This window comes from Ziziphus jujuba, chromosome 5 (assembly GCF_031755915.1).
Source record: "Ziziphus jujuba cultivar Dongzao chromosome 5, ASM3175591v1".
Lineage (NCBI taxonomy): Eukaryota > Viridiplantae > Streptophyta > Magnoliopsida > Rosales > Rhamnaceae > Ziziphus > Ziziphus jujuba.
The window spans coordinates 12,847,569-12,863,857 of record NC_083383.1 but is presented as its reverse complement, the minus strand read 5'-3'; the positions used below and the strand labels follow the sequence as shown (position 1 = coordinate 12,863,857).

General features: G+C 31.9%; 2 protein-coding genes across 2 annotated transcripts; both read right to left on the bottom strand.

The window, feature by feature from the left end:
- Window positions 1–451: 451 nt before the first annotated feature.
- Window positions 452–4,627, bottom strand: LOC107403249 (uncharacterized). The gene is made up of 2 exons (XM_016010117.4): window positions 4,314–4,627; window positions 452–1,976 (listed from the first exon to the last, which is right to left on the bottom strand). Exons 1-2 carry the CDS (start codon window positions 4,524–4,526, stop codon window positions 828–830), a joined length of 1,362 nt encoding a protein of 453 aa, XP_015865603.2. The 5' UTR covers window positions 4,527–4,627; the 3' UTR covers window positions 452–827.
- Window positions 4,628–10,473: 5,846 nt separating this feature from the next.
- On the bottom strand, window positions 10,474–12,423 carry LOC107435999 (protein NODULATION SIGNALING PATHWAY 2). The gene has a single exon (XM_016047637.4). The coding sequence runs from the start codon at window positions 12,261–12,263 to the stop codon at window positions 10,674–10,676; it is 1,590 nt and encodes a 529-aa protein (XP_015903123.3). The 5' UTR covers window positions 12,264–12,423; the 3' UTR covers window positions 10,474–10,673.
- Between the last annotated feature and the right edge of the window lie 3,866 nt (window positions 12,424–16,289).

Sequence of the window (16,289 nt, the reverse complement as noted above, 5' to 3'; positions counted from 1 at the left end):
AATTTTTGAATCTAATATAATTATAAAAAATCTTAAATATTTAAATAAATGCACTCTAAGGAAGACAATAAGGCCTTTTTTTTAATTAAAAAGAAAAGAAAAAAAAAGAAAAGAATTCATTAGGTTAGTAAATAAATCTTTGCTATATTTTTTTTTTTCCCAATTTGTAATTGGATTGGTGACATGCGGCCATGGATCATGCACTAAGTTTCTCTTTTCAAGTTTAAAATAATAATAATAAAAAAAATACAACTACTTAAATTTTTTATTTATTTTTAAATCAGAAAATAGAATATAAGACAAAACATGTAGAACTACAATGTTCTTCTTTTTTTTTAATATTAAAAATGGAGAGATTCAAACTCAGCTATTGTTAAAAGAAAAAAAGTAATAACTTTTGCTAACGAAAATGAAGAGGTTCAATCACGAGCCATTGTTCAAAAACATAATATCATCTACTAATGGACTCTGCCGTAGAGACCGTCACCTTTATTATCTCAAGCAAGCATTCATGTTTGTATTTCAGGAAGCACCTCAGTAATAATAACATTTTTTTTTTTTTCTGAACTCAATAATAATAACATACTGAAAACAAAAATAAGAAAATTCTAGTATCTTCCCCGAAAAAATACAATTACAATTGTATTTCTAGCTAGACAGTCATCCAAGAATGAGGTTATTTGAGCAAATTTTTATTCGTTCAGAAGCTGAGAAGATAGTCTACATATTTCAGGGGAGAACACATTCAACCTTAATTTCTGAGTTTACAATAATCTTTTCATCCTATGAAACTTTCACATTCGATTAATCCAACCATGCATTTAAATTTATTTTCTCAGCTTCTCCTTCATCCTCTCTACCGCAGCTCTAAGAGTTCCCTCATCCTTGCAAAATGTAAATCTAACTAAATTCTTTCCTTCTTCTGGGTTTAAGTAAAACACGCTCGTTGGAATTGCTACAACTCCAACTTCCTTGATCAAATACTCACAGAAGGAAATATCATCGGGCAACCCAAAAGGAGTGTGATCGACAACCACAAAGTAAGTCCCGCTTGATGGGAATACCTTGAAACCGACAGCGTTCAATCCATCCACCAAAATGGCCTTCTTTGCCATGTAATCCCTCTTTAGCTCCTCGTAATATGACTCTGGGGCTCTAAGAGCTGTTGCAGCAGCCCACTGCATTGGAGTGGAGGTAGCAAATGTAAGGAAAGCATGTGCTTGCCGCACTCCCCAAGTGAGATGTGGAGGGGCTACTGCCCAGCCAATCTTCCACCCAGTCAAGGAGAATGTTTTGCCCAAGGAATTCATAGTTACAGTTCGCTCATACATTCCGGGAAGAGAGGCAAAGGAAATGTGATCCATTTCAAAAGCCAACTTGTCGTATACTTCATCAGTGAAAACCAACACATCATTCTCGACACATAGAGATGCAATTGCGCTGAGCTCCTCTCTGGTGAACATCTTTCCAGTTGGATTATGTGGTGTATTTATAAGAATTGCCCGAGTATTCTTAGAAATTGTTGACTTGAGCTCGTCGATGGGGACAGCAAAATCCGGAGGGCGCAACGTTATACCTTTTACATTGGCACCAGCCATGGACAAAGTGGCTTCATAAGAATCATAAAAAGGAGCAAAAAGGATAACCTCGTCACCGGGATTTATCAAGCCAAGTATAGTTGCAGCAATTGCTTCTGTGCAACCAGAGGTAACAGTGATTTCTTTCTCAGGGTCCACCACAAGTCCTGTGTCTTTCTTGAATCGCTCAGCAATGGCATTATTAAAGTCTGGAACTCCATAACCACGAGCATATTGATTCTTCCCATCCCTAATGGCTTGAATAGCCGCTTCTTTTACAAACTCAGGACCATCAAAGTTGGGGAAGCCTTGACCAAGATTAATTGCTCCATGTTTAATAGCAAGATTACTCATTTGGGTGAAGATTGTTGTTTTGAACTTCTCCAAGCGCTTAGCAATCTGAAAAGAAAAAGACCGATATACTGGAAATTAGTACTACCATAAAAACAAATGGCATACAATTGCATGCCTATCATTTGACAATGAAAGCCAAGCAGGAGATTGTCCTTCAAACCAGACACTAGCATACATAAACTAGATAGAATTAAAACTTTTGAAGTGGGAAAAACAACAATAATAACTGGTCAAGCTAGCAAGATGTAACCACATTTACAAGAGTTAAGACCAAGAATTCTACAAATTTATATCTGTACACGGGTTTTGTGTAGTCACATACATATCTCACTATATGTTTACTATGGAGTATGCACAAGGATGCCAGCTCCATCAGAAATGAACACTTCAGAAAACAAACTGCACCATCATCCAAAATGGAATAAAGCATAATCACATTACATCTTAATAGAGCTGGTTAACACAATTACAACAATGGAACCTATCTCCTTCAGACAATTAATTTGGCACTATTAACAAGCCAAAAAGGTTTTGATAGATACTAATCACGTAAATAGATGAAAAAAGCAAAATCAACTAATTTGTATGCAGTAAAACAAAGATTATTTACAAAGATTATAAGGAGAGAAATCAGAATCAAACAACAGGAGCAAGCTGTTGGGGGGAAAAAATGGCCATTATATATATTATATATAAACCATCAGATTGTTGCAAAATATCATACATAGGACTTAGGAAGCATAAAGTCCAAATAAATTTATGTAATCATAAAGCATCTGAGCGATTTGAATTCTACAGAAATTGATCGGTAAACTCTAAATGGTAATCACGAGTTTCAAACATAGGAGAACTTCCAGAGAGCTACTTCTGGTTTTGTTTTTTGGTCCATTTAATTACCTTTAAATGATAGAGCCTTGCACTATTAAGCCTTTTAAGCTCTGGCCTCTGTTTCTAAAATTGTTTTCAAACTTAAATAAAATAAAATGCTTGCATATTACATTAACACTAGAGTAAAAAATAAAGAGGCTAAAGCTTCAAAATTCTTCCCTAAGTTAGGAAAAAAGTGGTAATAAACCCTCAAACTCAAACTCAATATCCTTCTAAGCATGAAATATCCAAAACATTATAAAGGACCCTATAAAATAATCATAACAAAGGAGGTTCTCTCTCAGTTGAGTTAATACTTCAAAGGATACAGATCTAAGTAGTGACCAACCACTCTGCCATAAAAGGATATCGAATAGAACAAGGTCAGACAAGAGAGTGTTTCCCTTATATACAAAAAGGAAAGAAAATTGTCTAAGAGATATAACTTGGATAGAATCAGGCAATGAACTAAAAATAAATGCAAAACAATCATAACAATCAAGAATAATTCTGAACACACATGAAAAGAAAATAGAATTATTGGTGCTACATAGCAAGTGTATAGAAAACTTATCTGAGTTTAGGGAAATAATGCAAAGTATATCGCGAAAGAAACAGACATACGGCCGACTAAGCCTTCCAACATGTACGATAGTATTTTGCAAAATGTCAAAATGTATGAGTTCAGTATAAATTCTATCATTCAGTGAAAATGGCACACGTGTGTTTTCTCAAGGAATAAAAGGATAAAAGGGAAAGTTGGTTTTGGAAGACGGCCAAGTAATATAAGCAGTAGATAAGCAATAATAATTTAAGCAAATATCCCTTTAGACTTCAGATCATTATATATTAGGCGTTTACAAACTAAATGACATTCCTAGCAAATTTCATCATAAACATTCTAAAAGCACAAACTATAAGCAAGTCCACATAACATCAAAACAAAAACACAGCAACCAATCAGATCGGGTTGAAGTGTACACTAATTAAGTATTAAAAAACAAGCTATAAAATGTAAAAATCAACTGCAAAATGCAACTAACAAGCTATAAAATGTAAAAATCAACTGCAAATGCAACTAACAAGCTATAAAATGTAAAAATCAACTGCAAAATGCAACTATCATGACAGAGATGAAGATATACAAAGTTTCGCAATTTATACCAAAAAAAAAAAAAAAAAAAAAAAGAGCAAAAAATAGAACATAGCAACCCAGAGAAAGCAGACAGATAGAGACGAGCACTCAAACAGGGGAAAATCTACGAGCAAAATAAAAATAAATAAAAAAAGAACAAAACTTTCTATCAGAACTTCCAACAAAATCATGCAGAGGACAAACCCATTTCGGACCGAAGCAAGAAAATCCCAAAAATAAAAATAAAGGGCGAAAACCCATTTGAATTGAGATCAAACCCATTCACAATAATGCCACGAAATCGAGCAAAAATCAAAGCGATACCCGACACCCAAAAAAAAAAAAAAAAAAAAAAAAAAAAGGAAGAAATGAAGGCATACCTGCAAAGGGCGCTGGGTATTCTTAGTCGACTCATTCTGATTTGGAACTACCTCAGTTGAAACGGCAGACATGGTGACCAGAAGAGAATTATTAGAGCCTCGTCTTCTACTACCAATATAGCCAATCCTTGTTTGCAAATGCTTTGAAAACGTTGTAAACGTGGACGGCCTGAAGCGCAACTCACGGCACGTCCAGGTGCACTGAATCTGCATCACAAACCCAAGAAAGGTGGGATTTTCCTTAGGTCAGTCTGAGTCAGAAGAGTAATAGGCTTTTGCTTTGATTTGCTTTTGGTTGATTCACATTCGTTTCCTTGGTTTATTTTATTTTATTATTATTCTTTTTTTTTTAGATTCCTTTTCATTCGTGTTTCAATTGGGCTTTCAGTGAGTGGGCCCATCATGGTTTGCAATTGGGTTTTTGGCCTGCCTCATGCTACCACTGACTTTGACTTTTATTATTGTTAACGGCTTTTGACTTCTTTTTAGGTTGATTAATATTGCTAATGAATAATATTTAATTAATCAATTTATCTTCTCAATATTTGAGACTACAATTTTATTTTATTTTTTTACTTATTTGGTTTAATTTTTTTTAATATATATAAGTCTTGTTTATTTTTTAAAAGTAAAAATTCTCAACATCAATAAAATTTATGATAATATAAAAATATTAGAAGTTTTACCACGGCATGGAGATTGGAGAAGGACTTCAAAAAGTATCTACACGCATTTGCAAGAATAATTTAACTTCTGTGGTTAGGTAATGAGTCAATTTTTGTTAAGCTTGTTTCATTCGACATTTTTTTATTTTATTGTCCTAAATTGATGATAAACATGTTTTTTTAGGCTTTTATATCTAGTAGAGGGAATGGATGGGAATTAAGGAAATAAACACTTAAACAAGTAAATTGTCATGTTGAAGTGGATTCAGCTAGCCTTGGTGGTTAAAATCATCCACTCTTTGAATGAATCAAAGGTTGTAAAAGCTACGTGGAAAAGATGTATTGGAAATGCAAGCTTAATCATATGTAGAGAATTGCAACACCATAGAAAATGGCATGGCAAGTTTTAGTGTGGACTTGGAGGTGGAGATTTAAATATTACTATAAATCCTTTTATTTTACTATCTTTTCAAGTTTTCATTTTTATAATAAAATATATCAATAACCTTTTCACACACACACATATATATATATATATATATATTTTATTTCAATGTCATCCCTTTATTAGTCAGATGGTAAATCAATATATATAATTCTTTAGAATGGTACTTTAAACTTTTTTCTTATCCATATAACCAAACATAACTATTCAATGTTTTTCTTCCTTTTCCCTTTAATATCTTGCAATACATTCAGCAATGGCTTCATCTTCCGATTGACACCAAGGATAATAGGTAATAAGCGTAAGGGCACTTTGTTTTTTTAGCAATGCTTAAATGTTTGGTAACAAAAATAACATAGCCTCTAACAAGGAAAAAAGAAAAAGAAAAAAAAGGCCAAAAGATATATTGGTCAAATTGTACTATATTGAAATGAAAGCGAAATAAAAGGGAACTGTACTGATATTTTTTAAAATATAAATATATCATTAAAAATATATAAATATAAAGGACTATAATGATATTTACCTTTTTATTGTAGTTTCTTTTCTTCATTATTTCAATTGTATTAGAGAACTATTCGAATTGAAAAAGTTTGTTGGGAAACAATAACTTTGTTCTTAAAATTTTACAATAGAGATGTTTGGCCCCTTCCTATTTTAAAAATAAAAAAGTAGATTAAATTTTTTTTTTTTTTAATTGGCTTTGCACTGCAATAACAACTTTATACACATCCATCAACGCTATAAGGTTTTGGATTTTTAGAAAATTCAGGTGCTTTTTTTTTTTTTTTTTTTTTTTGGTAAAAGAAATTTTATGTGCTTGTATAATATCCAAATGGCATTGCAAATAGAATTCTCCATATCAACATAACCAACTTAGAGGTTATAACACCCCCACCCAAACCCACCCCCCCCTCCCCCCCCAAAAAAAAAAAAAAAAGAAAAAAGAAAAATCCAAAAATATACTAAATAACCTATAAGATTTCCAAGGAAGTCGGGGTATGGACCGGACTAGGCACAAAATGAAATCTGAATGGCAAAGCTATTAAGCAGGCTCAATCCAGTCCTTAATCGGAGTGTCCACGGGCTTGGTTGATAGGAAAGGCCCATAGTGTTGGACAAACGATCTTACTTCCAAGACATCAACATTCACACGTTTGCAAACAAGATAAACAACATCATTAGTTGCTGCAATGATAACAAGATAAAAAGAACATTTTCACCCAGCAAAAAAAAAAAAAATAATAATAATAATAATAATAAATCATTAGTTGCTGTAATAATTTGCAATTTTGCATGGTATTAAAGACCCAAAAAACACTTTGATTATAATGTAATTTATGATCAGCCATTATGAAATCCACACAAATAAGGGCCTGCATACATGTTCATGTGGGTACAATCTATAGGAAAGCTACTGTTTTTTTTAACAATAATCTTGAATTCATATCCTTTATTTCTTTTTTTCTTTTTTTCCAATGGCCTAATTACCAATATCTTTTAAGTTTGGGTCTTGCAATGATGGGCGTGGCCCGTATTTTAAGCCATTTGTTTTAACACTTTTTTTTTTTTTTTTTTGGGCTTAATCACTGGTTTTAACACTTATGATGGGACAACAAGCTTCTCTCAGAGAAATTATATTTTTAATAACCTGTTAGAATGAGCAAAACTCAATGAAGTTGAAAATTTAATTTTGGCCTAACAGTTCGCTTATGATTACTTTTATATTTAAACATAAAAAGTCCAACAAGAACAAAATTATATCCATCTATAAGGGGGACATTTCAAGTAACTAAGCAATGATAATATTTACCATAAGGTTAAATATTTCATGTGACCATACATCATTTACATATAACTATATTGAGAGCCTCTTTTTTTTTTATGAAAAAAAAGAAATAATAATTTGAGATCCTTAATTATAACATTTTAAATTTAAAAATCAAATTGAAAAAATATATATTAAAATGCATGATATAAATTAATCATGCATACATACATCTACAAACACACACATATACATAAATATATATTTATATGAAGCGGGTCCAGTGAACTTTTATACATTACATTGGTCTATATATAGTAAACAACAAAACCTATATCATTATAATTGTTAAAATAATCATTAAAAATAGGTATTAATATTTTATCAAAACTATAATAGGCAAATGGGGATCGAGGTGACCATTTGGGCACGGAATATTTAATAAATAATTACATTTGTAATATGCCTACTCATCTGTGTATGTCACCAAATTTATTGTTTAACATTAATCTACGTTTGTGAAACAATAAAGAAGTAGTGCATATTTAATATGCTATTGCTAGTCAAAATTTGTATATTTTTTAGTGTCTCGAGATTGTAGGCTAGGCTCTCCAATAGTTCTGAGTATATATGAATAATTGGTGACGTGCACTAAAAGAAGAAAAAGTTTTTTGTCTCCTTGGGAAGGGGATTTAAGCATCTCTCAAGGAACTGCAGTATGTTGTCATCTTTGTCTTTAAATTCCATGAAAATCCAATTTAGAGTTTGTTGTTTAAGGCACATTCTCAAGAATCTTCCTCTGCCTGCTACGATTCCCTCCAAAATAAACCCTGCCACACTTCCAAATTGCCATGGAATAGATGGCTATATGCTAACCACCAACACATGCATTTCTCTCTATCATTTTTTTTTTTTTTAATTCATAAGCGCAAGATGATGAACTTACTACCATAAATCATTATTATTATTTAACTAAATATTAGCAGAGTAGGTAGGGTACGTAGCTAAATATATGGTTGTTAACATTTCAAATATATGCATGGAAAATTATCATGGGGGGGAATAGTTAGTCGCAAAGTTACCATTTTTTGGAATAATAATTTCAAATTTTGAATCCATTTAATTTTAAAAATTAAAAAAAAAAAAAATTGCTAGCAAGCTCTGCTATTACTGAAGTCCATTGTTTCTTCATACAAACCTTTTAGGAAAAAAAAGAAATTATATTGCAGAAAGTAACAAACATGACCTTAGTTTTCAAGAAAATGAACTTCCATCTTATAAGTATGAAAGAGCTTTGTTTTTCATTAGGTTCCATTTGTACTATTAGATTTTTATTTTTTTCATTTTGAATTTGAAATGATAAATTTTTATCATATATTTTTTTAACAGTCTTTTTCTTTTCATTTTAAACAAAGGATCATGTTGACACGACGATAACGTTAACCTGATTTATATCCAACTTGATGGCTCATTAAATATGCTAAAGAATTAAATAAAACTTGATGGCTCGTTAAACATCATTTCCTACTGATTAGTTTATTATTCCATCTCTTTCTCGCAACCGAAACGTTTCATTAATATATTTTCTCGTTCCTACCATTACTATAGAGTTGGAAGGAAATTAATTAATCTACACTCTAATGACAGAATAACGTGTGCCAACAACGTAACTGAATAACTAAAGAAGTTCTTCTAGTCAATGACAAATTATCATCAAATAAAAAAAAGATAAATATCATTATGCAAACCTTTGATTTGTTATTTTTCCAATACTATATTTCTATTATGAAAAATATCATTACAACTCTTTTACATTTTGCTTTTATTTCAATATAACATTATTTTTAAAACTTTTAATCATAGAATTAAAATTTGACCCGTTTACTCTCCGTTGACTTTTTTTCTTTTTTTTCTTTTTTTCACTTCTAAAGTTTTTGTTTTTCAATTTTTTTTCCTAAGAACTTTAGGAAGAAAAAAAAAAAACAAAAACACATACAAATACATATACATACTCTTTCTAAAATTCCTAAATCTTTAAAATATTGGTGTTAAATCACTAATTTCTTATTTATCAAAAAAAAAAATTATATATAATAACCATGATTGTCTTAAACATAAATTCAAGAATCAAGCTTATTACATTTGAAACTATTTTTATAAAAGAAAAAAAAGTTAATTACGAGTTTGATCATATTATTTTTATCATTAATTTTCATAATTCCTTATCTTTAAAAATTGGTAAAAGAATTTTAATTAAAAAAATTGATAAATAGGTCAAATTTTAACCTTCTTATTAAAAGCTTAAAAAATGATGTTACATTGACATATTTGGATAAAGGTAAAATTAGTGGGAATCTAATTTTTTTGGAAAAGTGATAACTTTCTTTTATTTAGATACTTACTGTGAAATGGAAAACTGTGGGTTTAGGGAATTAGATTCCCATCAATGTAGAAAAATATGTAGAAAAATTATTATCATTTATATAGGTGTCATTTTGAGAATCCCACATAAAATAGTTTTAAATTTTTTTTAAAATAAATATTTATCCTTAATTTATTATATAATATTAAATTTAATTATTTATCAATCCCAACTTTTCCATTACTCACCAAACAGATTAAAAGAAAAACCAATTATCAGAAAACTAAATTTCGAAAATTAATTTCTCTTTCAATTTTGATATTTCCCAAACATCCCGTAAAAAAAACGTGAAATATAAAAAAATTATAGTTTATCTTATATAATAAAAATATAGTGTTGAAAAAATAACAAGAATCCGAGGAATTATAATGATATTTATCCTATAAAAAATAAAAAATAAAAAGATATATGTTTCAAGAAACTAGAATGAATCTCTCTAATAGTTTTTTTCGAAAAGAAATATATTCTTCCGAAAAGAAATATCTCTGATAGTTAATTTGGTCCTTCAATGGTTGTTAATCTAAATCATTAAGTAGGAGCAAAGAAACCAAGATTTATCATAAAAGTTGAAACCTGTTATATAACTCTGCTTCTCTAATATAAGATATAGCTAGAAATGTACATATAATAGGAGAGCACATTATATATATATATATATATATATATGTGATGATTTTTTTATAATTCCTTGAGAAGGTTAATTGGTATTTCTAAAAACAAACGTCATTTCGAAAAGACATTAATGATGCAAATCCATGAATTTTTATATTTAATTTACAGGTCTTACAAAACACAACAGTAAAAATAACTTCTTTTTTTTTTTTTTTTTTTTGGTCTTTAACAGAAAGATAACTTGAAAGTGCCCAAAAATTGTGAAGCTGCATTAGCTTGGAACCAAATCAACAAAACTGTTTTTGGTTACAGTCTTTGGCTTCGTCCAAATGGCAAAATCTGGTCGAGGGGTTTAAAATATAAGACAATATTTTGGGAGTGGGATAGAGGAATATTTGAGAAGAAAGTGGGGACAAAATAGCAAATAACGGAAGTAAAAGATGCCAATCTACAAATCTGAGTCTAAAGATGACGACGTCCAAACAGAAGCCGATAGCAAACGCCGTGATTTCCACCCTAAAACGAGTCTGTTGTTAGCCAGCTCCTCCACCCTGTACCCATCGTTGAATATACCCAACAAAAGCTTTGCTTGAACCTGATTGGCGTAGCTAATTGGTACAGCTCTAAACCCGAGCCCACTCAACCACTCCCCCCAAGGGCTACCTTCCTCGCCATGAGTACGGTAAATCCGGGCCAACGACCCGGCTATTCGGGGGCCCAAAAACACCCTCTCCACCAAAGCCCGAGCCCGATTCTGCATTGGAAACCCGGCTTCGAGCGAATCGTAAACGGCCGAGTAATGGTAGAGCGAGTCCATGAAACGCGCCACGAACCCTCCGTCCCCGGTGGGAGCCACCTCTTCTTCGACGAGAGTGATCAATCTCGGGTTCAAGGTCTTGGATCCGGATAAAAACGAAGCGACCGAATCGGGTGCCCGATAGCTGAAGTGGGGGAGATTTAGCATGCAGTTGACGATCAACGCTTCTCCTTTGACCAACTTGAGAGCGGAGGGTCGAAACGACTCGTCGGAGTCCAACCTACATTGATGAAACGAAAATGGCTGACCGATCGAAGCCGCGAACGCCACCAAACGACGTCCCGTTTCCTGACAGGTCCCGATCGATCTCCGACCGCTCCCTCCTCGTGACAACGCCGTGATCCTAAGGTGTGGGGTCGGTGGGCCGTCTTTCCTGGACACGAGGGCCTGCATCAACGAAGCCCATTGGATCCCTTCCATGATATCATAGTCCACTATGTGGATTCGCTTGTCCTGAATCACGGCCTCAAGGATAGCTTGATTGGCGGTGAATTGGCCGAACTTAACGTACGGTGACATGTCCTGGAGAAGCTGGAACGCCGCGATCACGTCCGTCTGATGATGTTCATCCCGATGATGGTGATGGTGGTGGTGGGGTCCATTGGTGATGAAATGCTTATTGTTATTACTATTACCGTGAGCACCCCCGGTACCTTCTAGCAAACCCTGGAGAGCATCGGTAAAATACGCAGCCAGCCTCTCCATGTTAGTGCCGTCGGTTGGAGAAACCAACTCTTTGAGCCGAACCAATATCACACGAGCCAGATCCCGGCTCTTGTTAGGGCCGGTGAGCGCCTCAGCAGCCGCCATAAGGAGGTGGACGAGCCTAAGCCCCTTGGAATCCTGGCCGTTGGATTCGTCATCCACGGTCCTGATCGTGTCGGTGGTGGAGGAGGACGTGGAGTTGCTGATGCAAGCTTCTTGAACTACCCTCACGGAGTTCAGCTCTCCATCCTCGTCCATCATTGATTCGATGAGGTCGCGGAAGTCGTCGTGGCCACCTGAGAGGGCGTCCCAGTCGACGACCGGAGACCAGTCGTTCCAGTTGCATCCGTGGTCGTATTCCGGCGAACTTGTGGTGGTGGTGGTGGTGGTGGTGATGGCACCGCCGGTGGTAGTGGTGGTGGTGGTGGTGGTGGTGGTGCTGTAGCTGGATAAGTCGAGTTCAAGGGCGTCGTCTATGGCCATGGCCATTGCCGTAGCAGAGGTCACAAGATTCATACAAGGGTGAGGTTGTTTTTTGGGGTTTTGATTAAGGTGGGTGTTTGGGAAGTGAGAAAATATAAAAAGAGAGTTTGGAGGAAAAGTGTTGGAGCAAGAGACACAAAGACAGCAGAGAATGGCTCCTAAGGTTGAGTGAAAATTGGTGTTATTATTATGATCGACGAGGTCTTTCGACTAGGATGGGCTTGCTGATCCCTATGCTTGGGGTTTGGTTTTATTTATACCCACTCGATCAAGGTCGTAATCAATTTTATAAGTTTACACTAACGCCCTTCATTTTTATATGTATTTTAAAATGGGCTCTAAACTAATAATATATGTTTTCTGTTTTTGTTTATTACACCTTAGGGTATATGCATAGGATCTTTAGCTTTGCATCATCCTAAATGACCCTAAAAAAAAAAAAAAAATTTCTTATATTCAAAATGATAATTTGAGCAATCAACATTGCCTTTTGATTTCATAATTTAAGAAAGGACATGCTTTTTTTTTCCCCCCCTCTTTTTCTTTTTGGGTGGAAGTAGCATTCACAGGTGGGACGTTAGAGATTCAAGTTTACAGGAGATTATTTAATATAATATATAGTGTGTTCTAGCTGATCAATTGCCAAATATATTGTATATTTGGCTGAGGCAATAGCTCACTAATCATGTGTCCAATTTATTTACTTTTCGATTTTTACCCAGTGCTTGAGGTTTAGACGTGATTGCGTACATCAATAAATATTCGTCCATTTTTAAGATTCTCTTGGGAAATTTTATGTAACAATGAAAACGAAAGGTAAAGCTTCAAGGGTTTTTTTTTGGTTTTTTTAATTAATTGTGTTCAACATGGAGAATCATGACAACATTAATTTGATTTGATTTGATGGTAAATAATAGATAATTACTAGTCAATTCCCTTGTTTCCAATCACATTCTTTAGATATTTGTCCACCAGAATTTGACCTTTTTATAATTAATTATAGTTAAAACAGTTTAGAAAAATAAAACGTGAAGCTTCACAAGTTAGAGTTTGATAATTTACATCGATTTTTTTCTTTATTTTGGTATTCTAAACTTATAACTTTTCAATCATAAATATAATTAATTTATTGATTAAATTAATATCATTTGACAAAATAAGTTAGAATTTATTTGATATTATTCATGCTACATCACCTTTCACAAAAATTAATTACAACTATGGTTTAAAATATTCAATTTTTATTTTTGAAATTTAGTAGAAATTTTTATTTTTTTAAAGGGTCAAAATAAAATTTAGGTTTCAAATAAAAATAGACAAAATTTTCATAATATTCATTGAAATTTCTGAAATTTCACCAAAATTTTCATAGAAATTTCGGTAAAATTATCCACATCAAATATTTAATAATTTAGTTAAAAAAATCTATAATTTCCATAAAAATTTTTGAAATTTTCACTGAAATTTCAAAAATATCCATTGAATTTTTAATTTTTTTTTTTAAATTCATAAATATTATTTATATTTAGTAATTTTTTTTATTAAATTAACTTCATTAATAATTTTTTTTATCCTTTAATTACCTTTTAAACATTTAATGATATAAGCAAAATAAAATGAATTGAATTGAATAACATTAATAAGTTCTACTTATTAAATATTGATAAAGCAAAAATACAAAGATTGTAGATTATATTTTTGAATCTGGAAAATCTTATTGCCGGGTATATCTGTTTTACAAATGTGGGCAAATACATGATAAAACATATAGATGGAGGTATCACAACAAGAAAATGATTTAATTTCTATGAATTTTGGATCAATGAGGGTTGGAATTTATTTTCATAACCCTTATTCAATGGATATTCATAAAATGTCATCAAGTAGCAACTCATGGGTACCATCTCAAACTCAACCATCAAAGAGTAGTAATTATACACATAGTCAACCAATAATGTAAGATTCATATGGTTGGCATATTAATAATTATATGCAAAATTATCAGGGAGATATATTTTTTCATAATTACTTTTCACTTTTCACATTTCAAAATCAAAATGAGGAAGAAACCGATAATTTTCGACCACTAAAAAGTTCTATATAGTATTAAGATGACATTTATGAACTACAATGTAATTGTAATAATCATTTTAAATATTTTAGTTAATAAATAATTTTATTATATATGTATTTTTTGATATATTTTTATTAATAATAATTTATCTATAATCATTGATGCTTATTATAAGTTAATTCAATAGTCAATATTTTACTAAGAAGAATATAATATCTATTCAGTATTTTAGTAAGTTTTATAATCAATTTGATAATAGATGGATTAAATAAGTTAATTCTAAAGTTTAAAAATTTTTACTTTTAAAAATAAATTTCTATCATTCTTTATGATTTTTTATCGACATTCAATATTTTTATGAAAATATCCGTATTTTAAACTTTTAATATTTCCATAGATACTGATTTTTTGAACCTTGATTACCATAGTTGAAATTTGATATACTATGTCATTTCATAATAGTCTAATAAAAAAAATTCATTATTTTTTAATAAAAAATTTGAGTTTAAATCTCCCACATCCAAACTAAATTAACCTGATTCTTTTTGCTCAATATTTTCTCTTTCGTCAATGTATCACCGATATTAATCTTGAAGTTACTTAGTGGCAAGAAATCAAAATTATTTAAGCTGTAAGGGGGAAATTAAAAAGGAGAAAATAGAGAGGTAAAATAGAGAATAGAGGAAAATAAAGGAGTAAGACAGCAAAATATCCGACAGTAGAGTTGTTTAATGGGAAGAGGCGGAGAGTGACAGATTTGATTGGCGTAGAAATCAACAAAATGAAAGCTCAGTTGGGAAAAATGCTTTTTGGGAAGTTATTATTAACACTTATAATTACACTCCCCAAATTATAAAACAACTTTACCCCTGTGGCAGTTGCGATTCAATTATTCCAAAACAGTTCAATGAATAAGCTCTAATTTCATTCAGCCAAAAAACATAAAAATAAAAAAAGAATAAGCTTTAATTTCTTTTAACTGGAACCACAACATCGTCCTCTCACCACGTCACTTTTGCCGGCTCTACCGGCTGAGCCTCCCCCACCCCCACAGTCCCGCCCCAGTTCATGTTCGACGTTACATTATATTGCAAATTTCTTATTGTTTTTTTGCTTGATTTTCCTTTTTTTTTTTTTTTGTCTTTTTTTCCTCTTTTCTTTTTGTTTGGGAATTAATTTTCTTTCACTTTCTAATTACGAAATACAACCATCACGCTCAGACCCACGAAATTCGCTTTCAGTTTTCGAATTTTCAATTATATATATAATTAGATTTGTGAAAATTAAATGTGAATGTCTATTATAATTAAGCAGTATCTGACTGTGTCAGTGTGTTTGGATTGGATGGCACCAAGGGGTCCACCACAAAATCACCACCCTAGTTGTTAGGAGGGTCTACTTGGTCAAAACTACATGGTTGGATTACACTACCAATTTTTGATTGATTATCAATGGTTTGTAAATTTTTGTAGGGGACCAAATGTATGCACGGGTGCATATATTCTTCAAATTTGGAATATAAAAAGAAACAAAAAAGAAGAAATCATGTATTTGTATTAAAAAAAGAAATCACGTGTTTGTATTAAAAACCCATTAGTGTTTGTTTAAGCAAGGAGTTAACTTTTGAAAATGGTGCTGATTTTAGAAGCAAAGGTATGTGCCTCTATGTTGAACATTGAAAACAGTGTTTTCTTTTCTTTGATGATATGGGTCGAAGTGGTTTTTCGATCGGGTAAGTTATACCTCATTCTTGACTTCTTAAAGGTTAGGCATGCAATAATTTTTACAAACAATTGTTGTTGATAAAAATATATGTAGTAGATTATCATGAGGTGAGCTTAGCTAATTTTATTTTATCTTGGATAATAATAATTATGTGATCCCTGCAATAATATATATATATATATATATACACATTTTTTTTTTTGGGTAAATAATAAAACACGCAATATCTGAAGTATATTTAAAAATCATGTTGTATCTCA

Coding starts and splice junctions, on each gene's coding strand:
- LOC107403249 (XM_016010117.4), bottom strand. CDS start 4,526: ATGCAGATTCAGTGCACCTGGACGTGCCGTGAGTTGCGCTTCAGGCCG. Junction 1,977..4,313: donor ATACCCAGCGCCCTTTGCAG/GTATGCCTTCAT, acceptor TTTTCTTTTCAG/ATTGCTAAGCGCTTGGAGAA.
- LOC107435999 (XM_016047637.4), bottom strand. CDS start 12,263: ATGAATCTTGTGACCTCTGCTACGGCAATGGCCATGGCCATAGACGAC.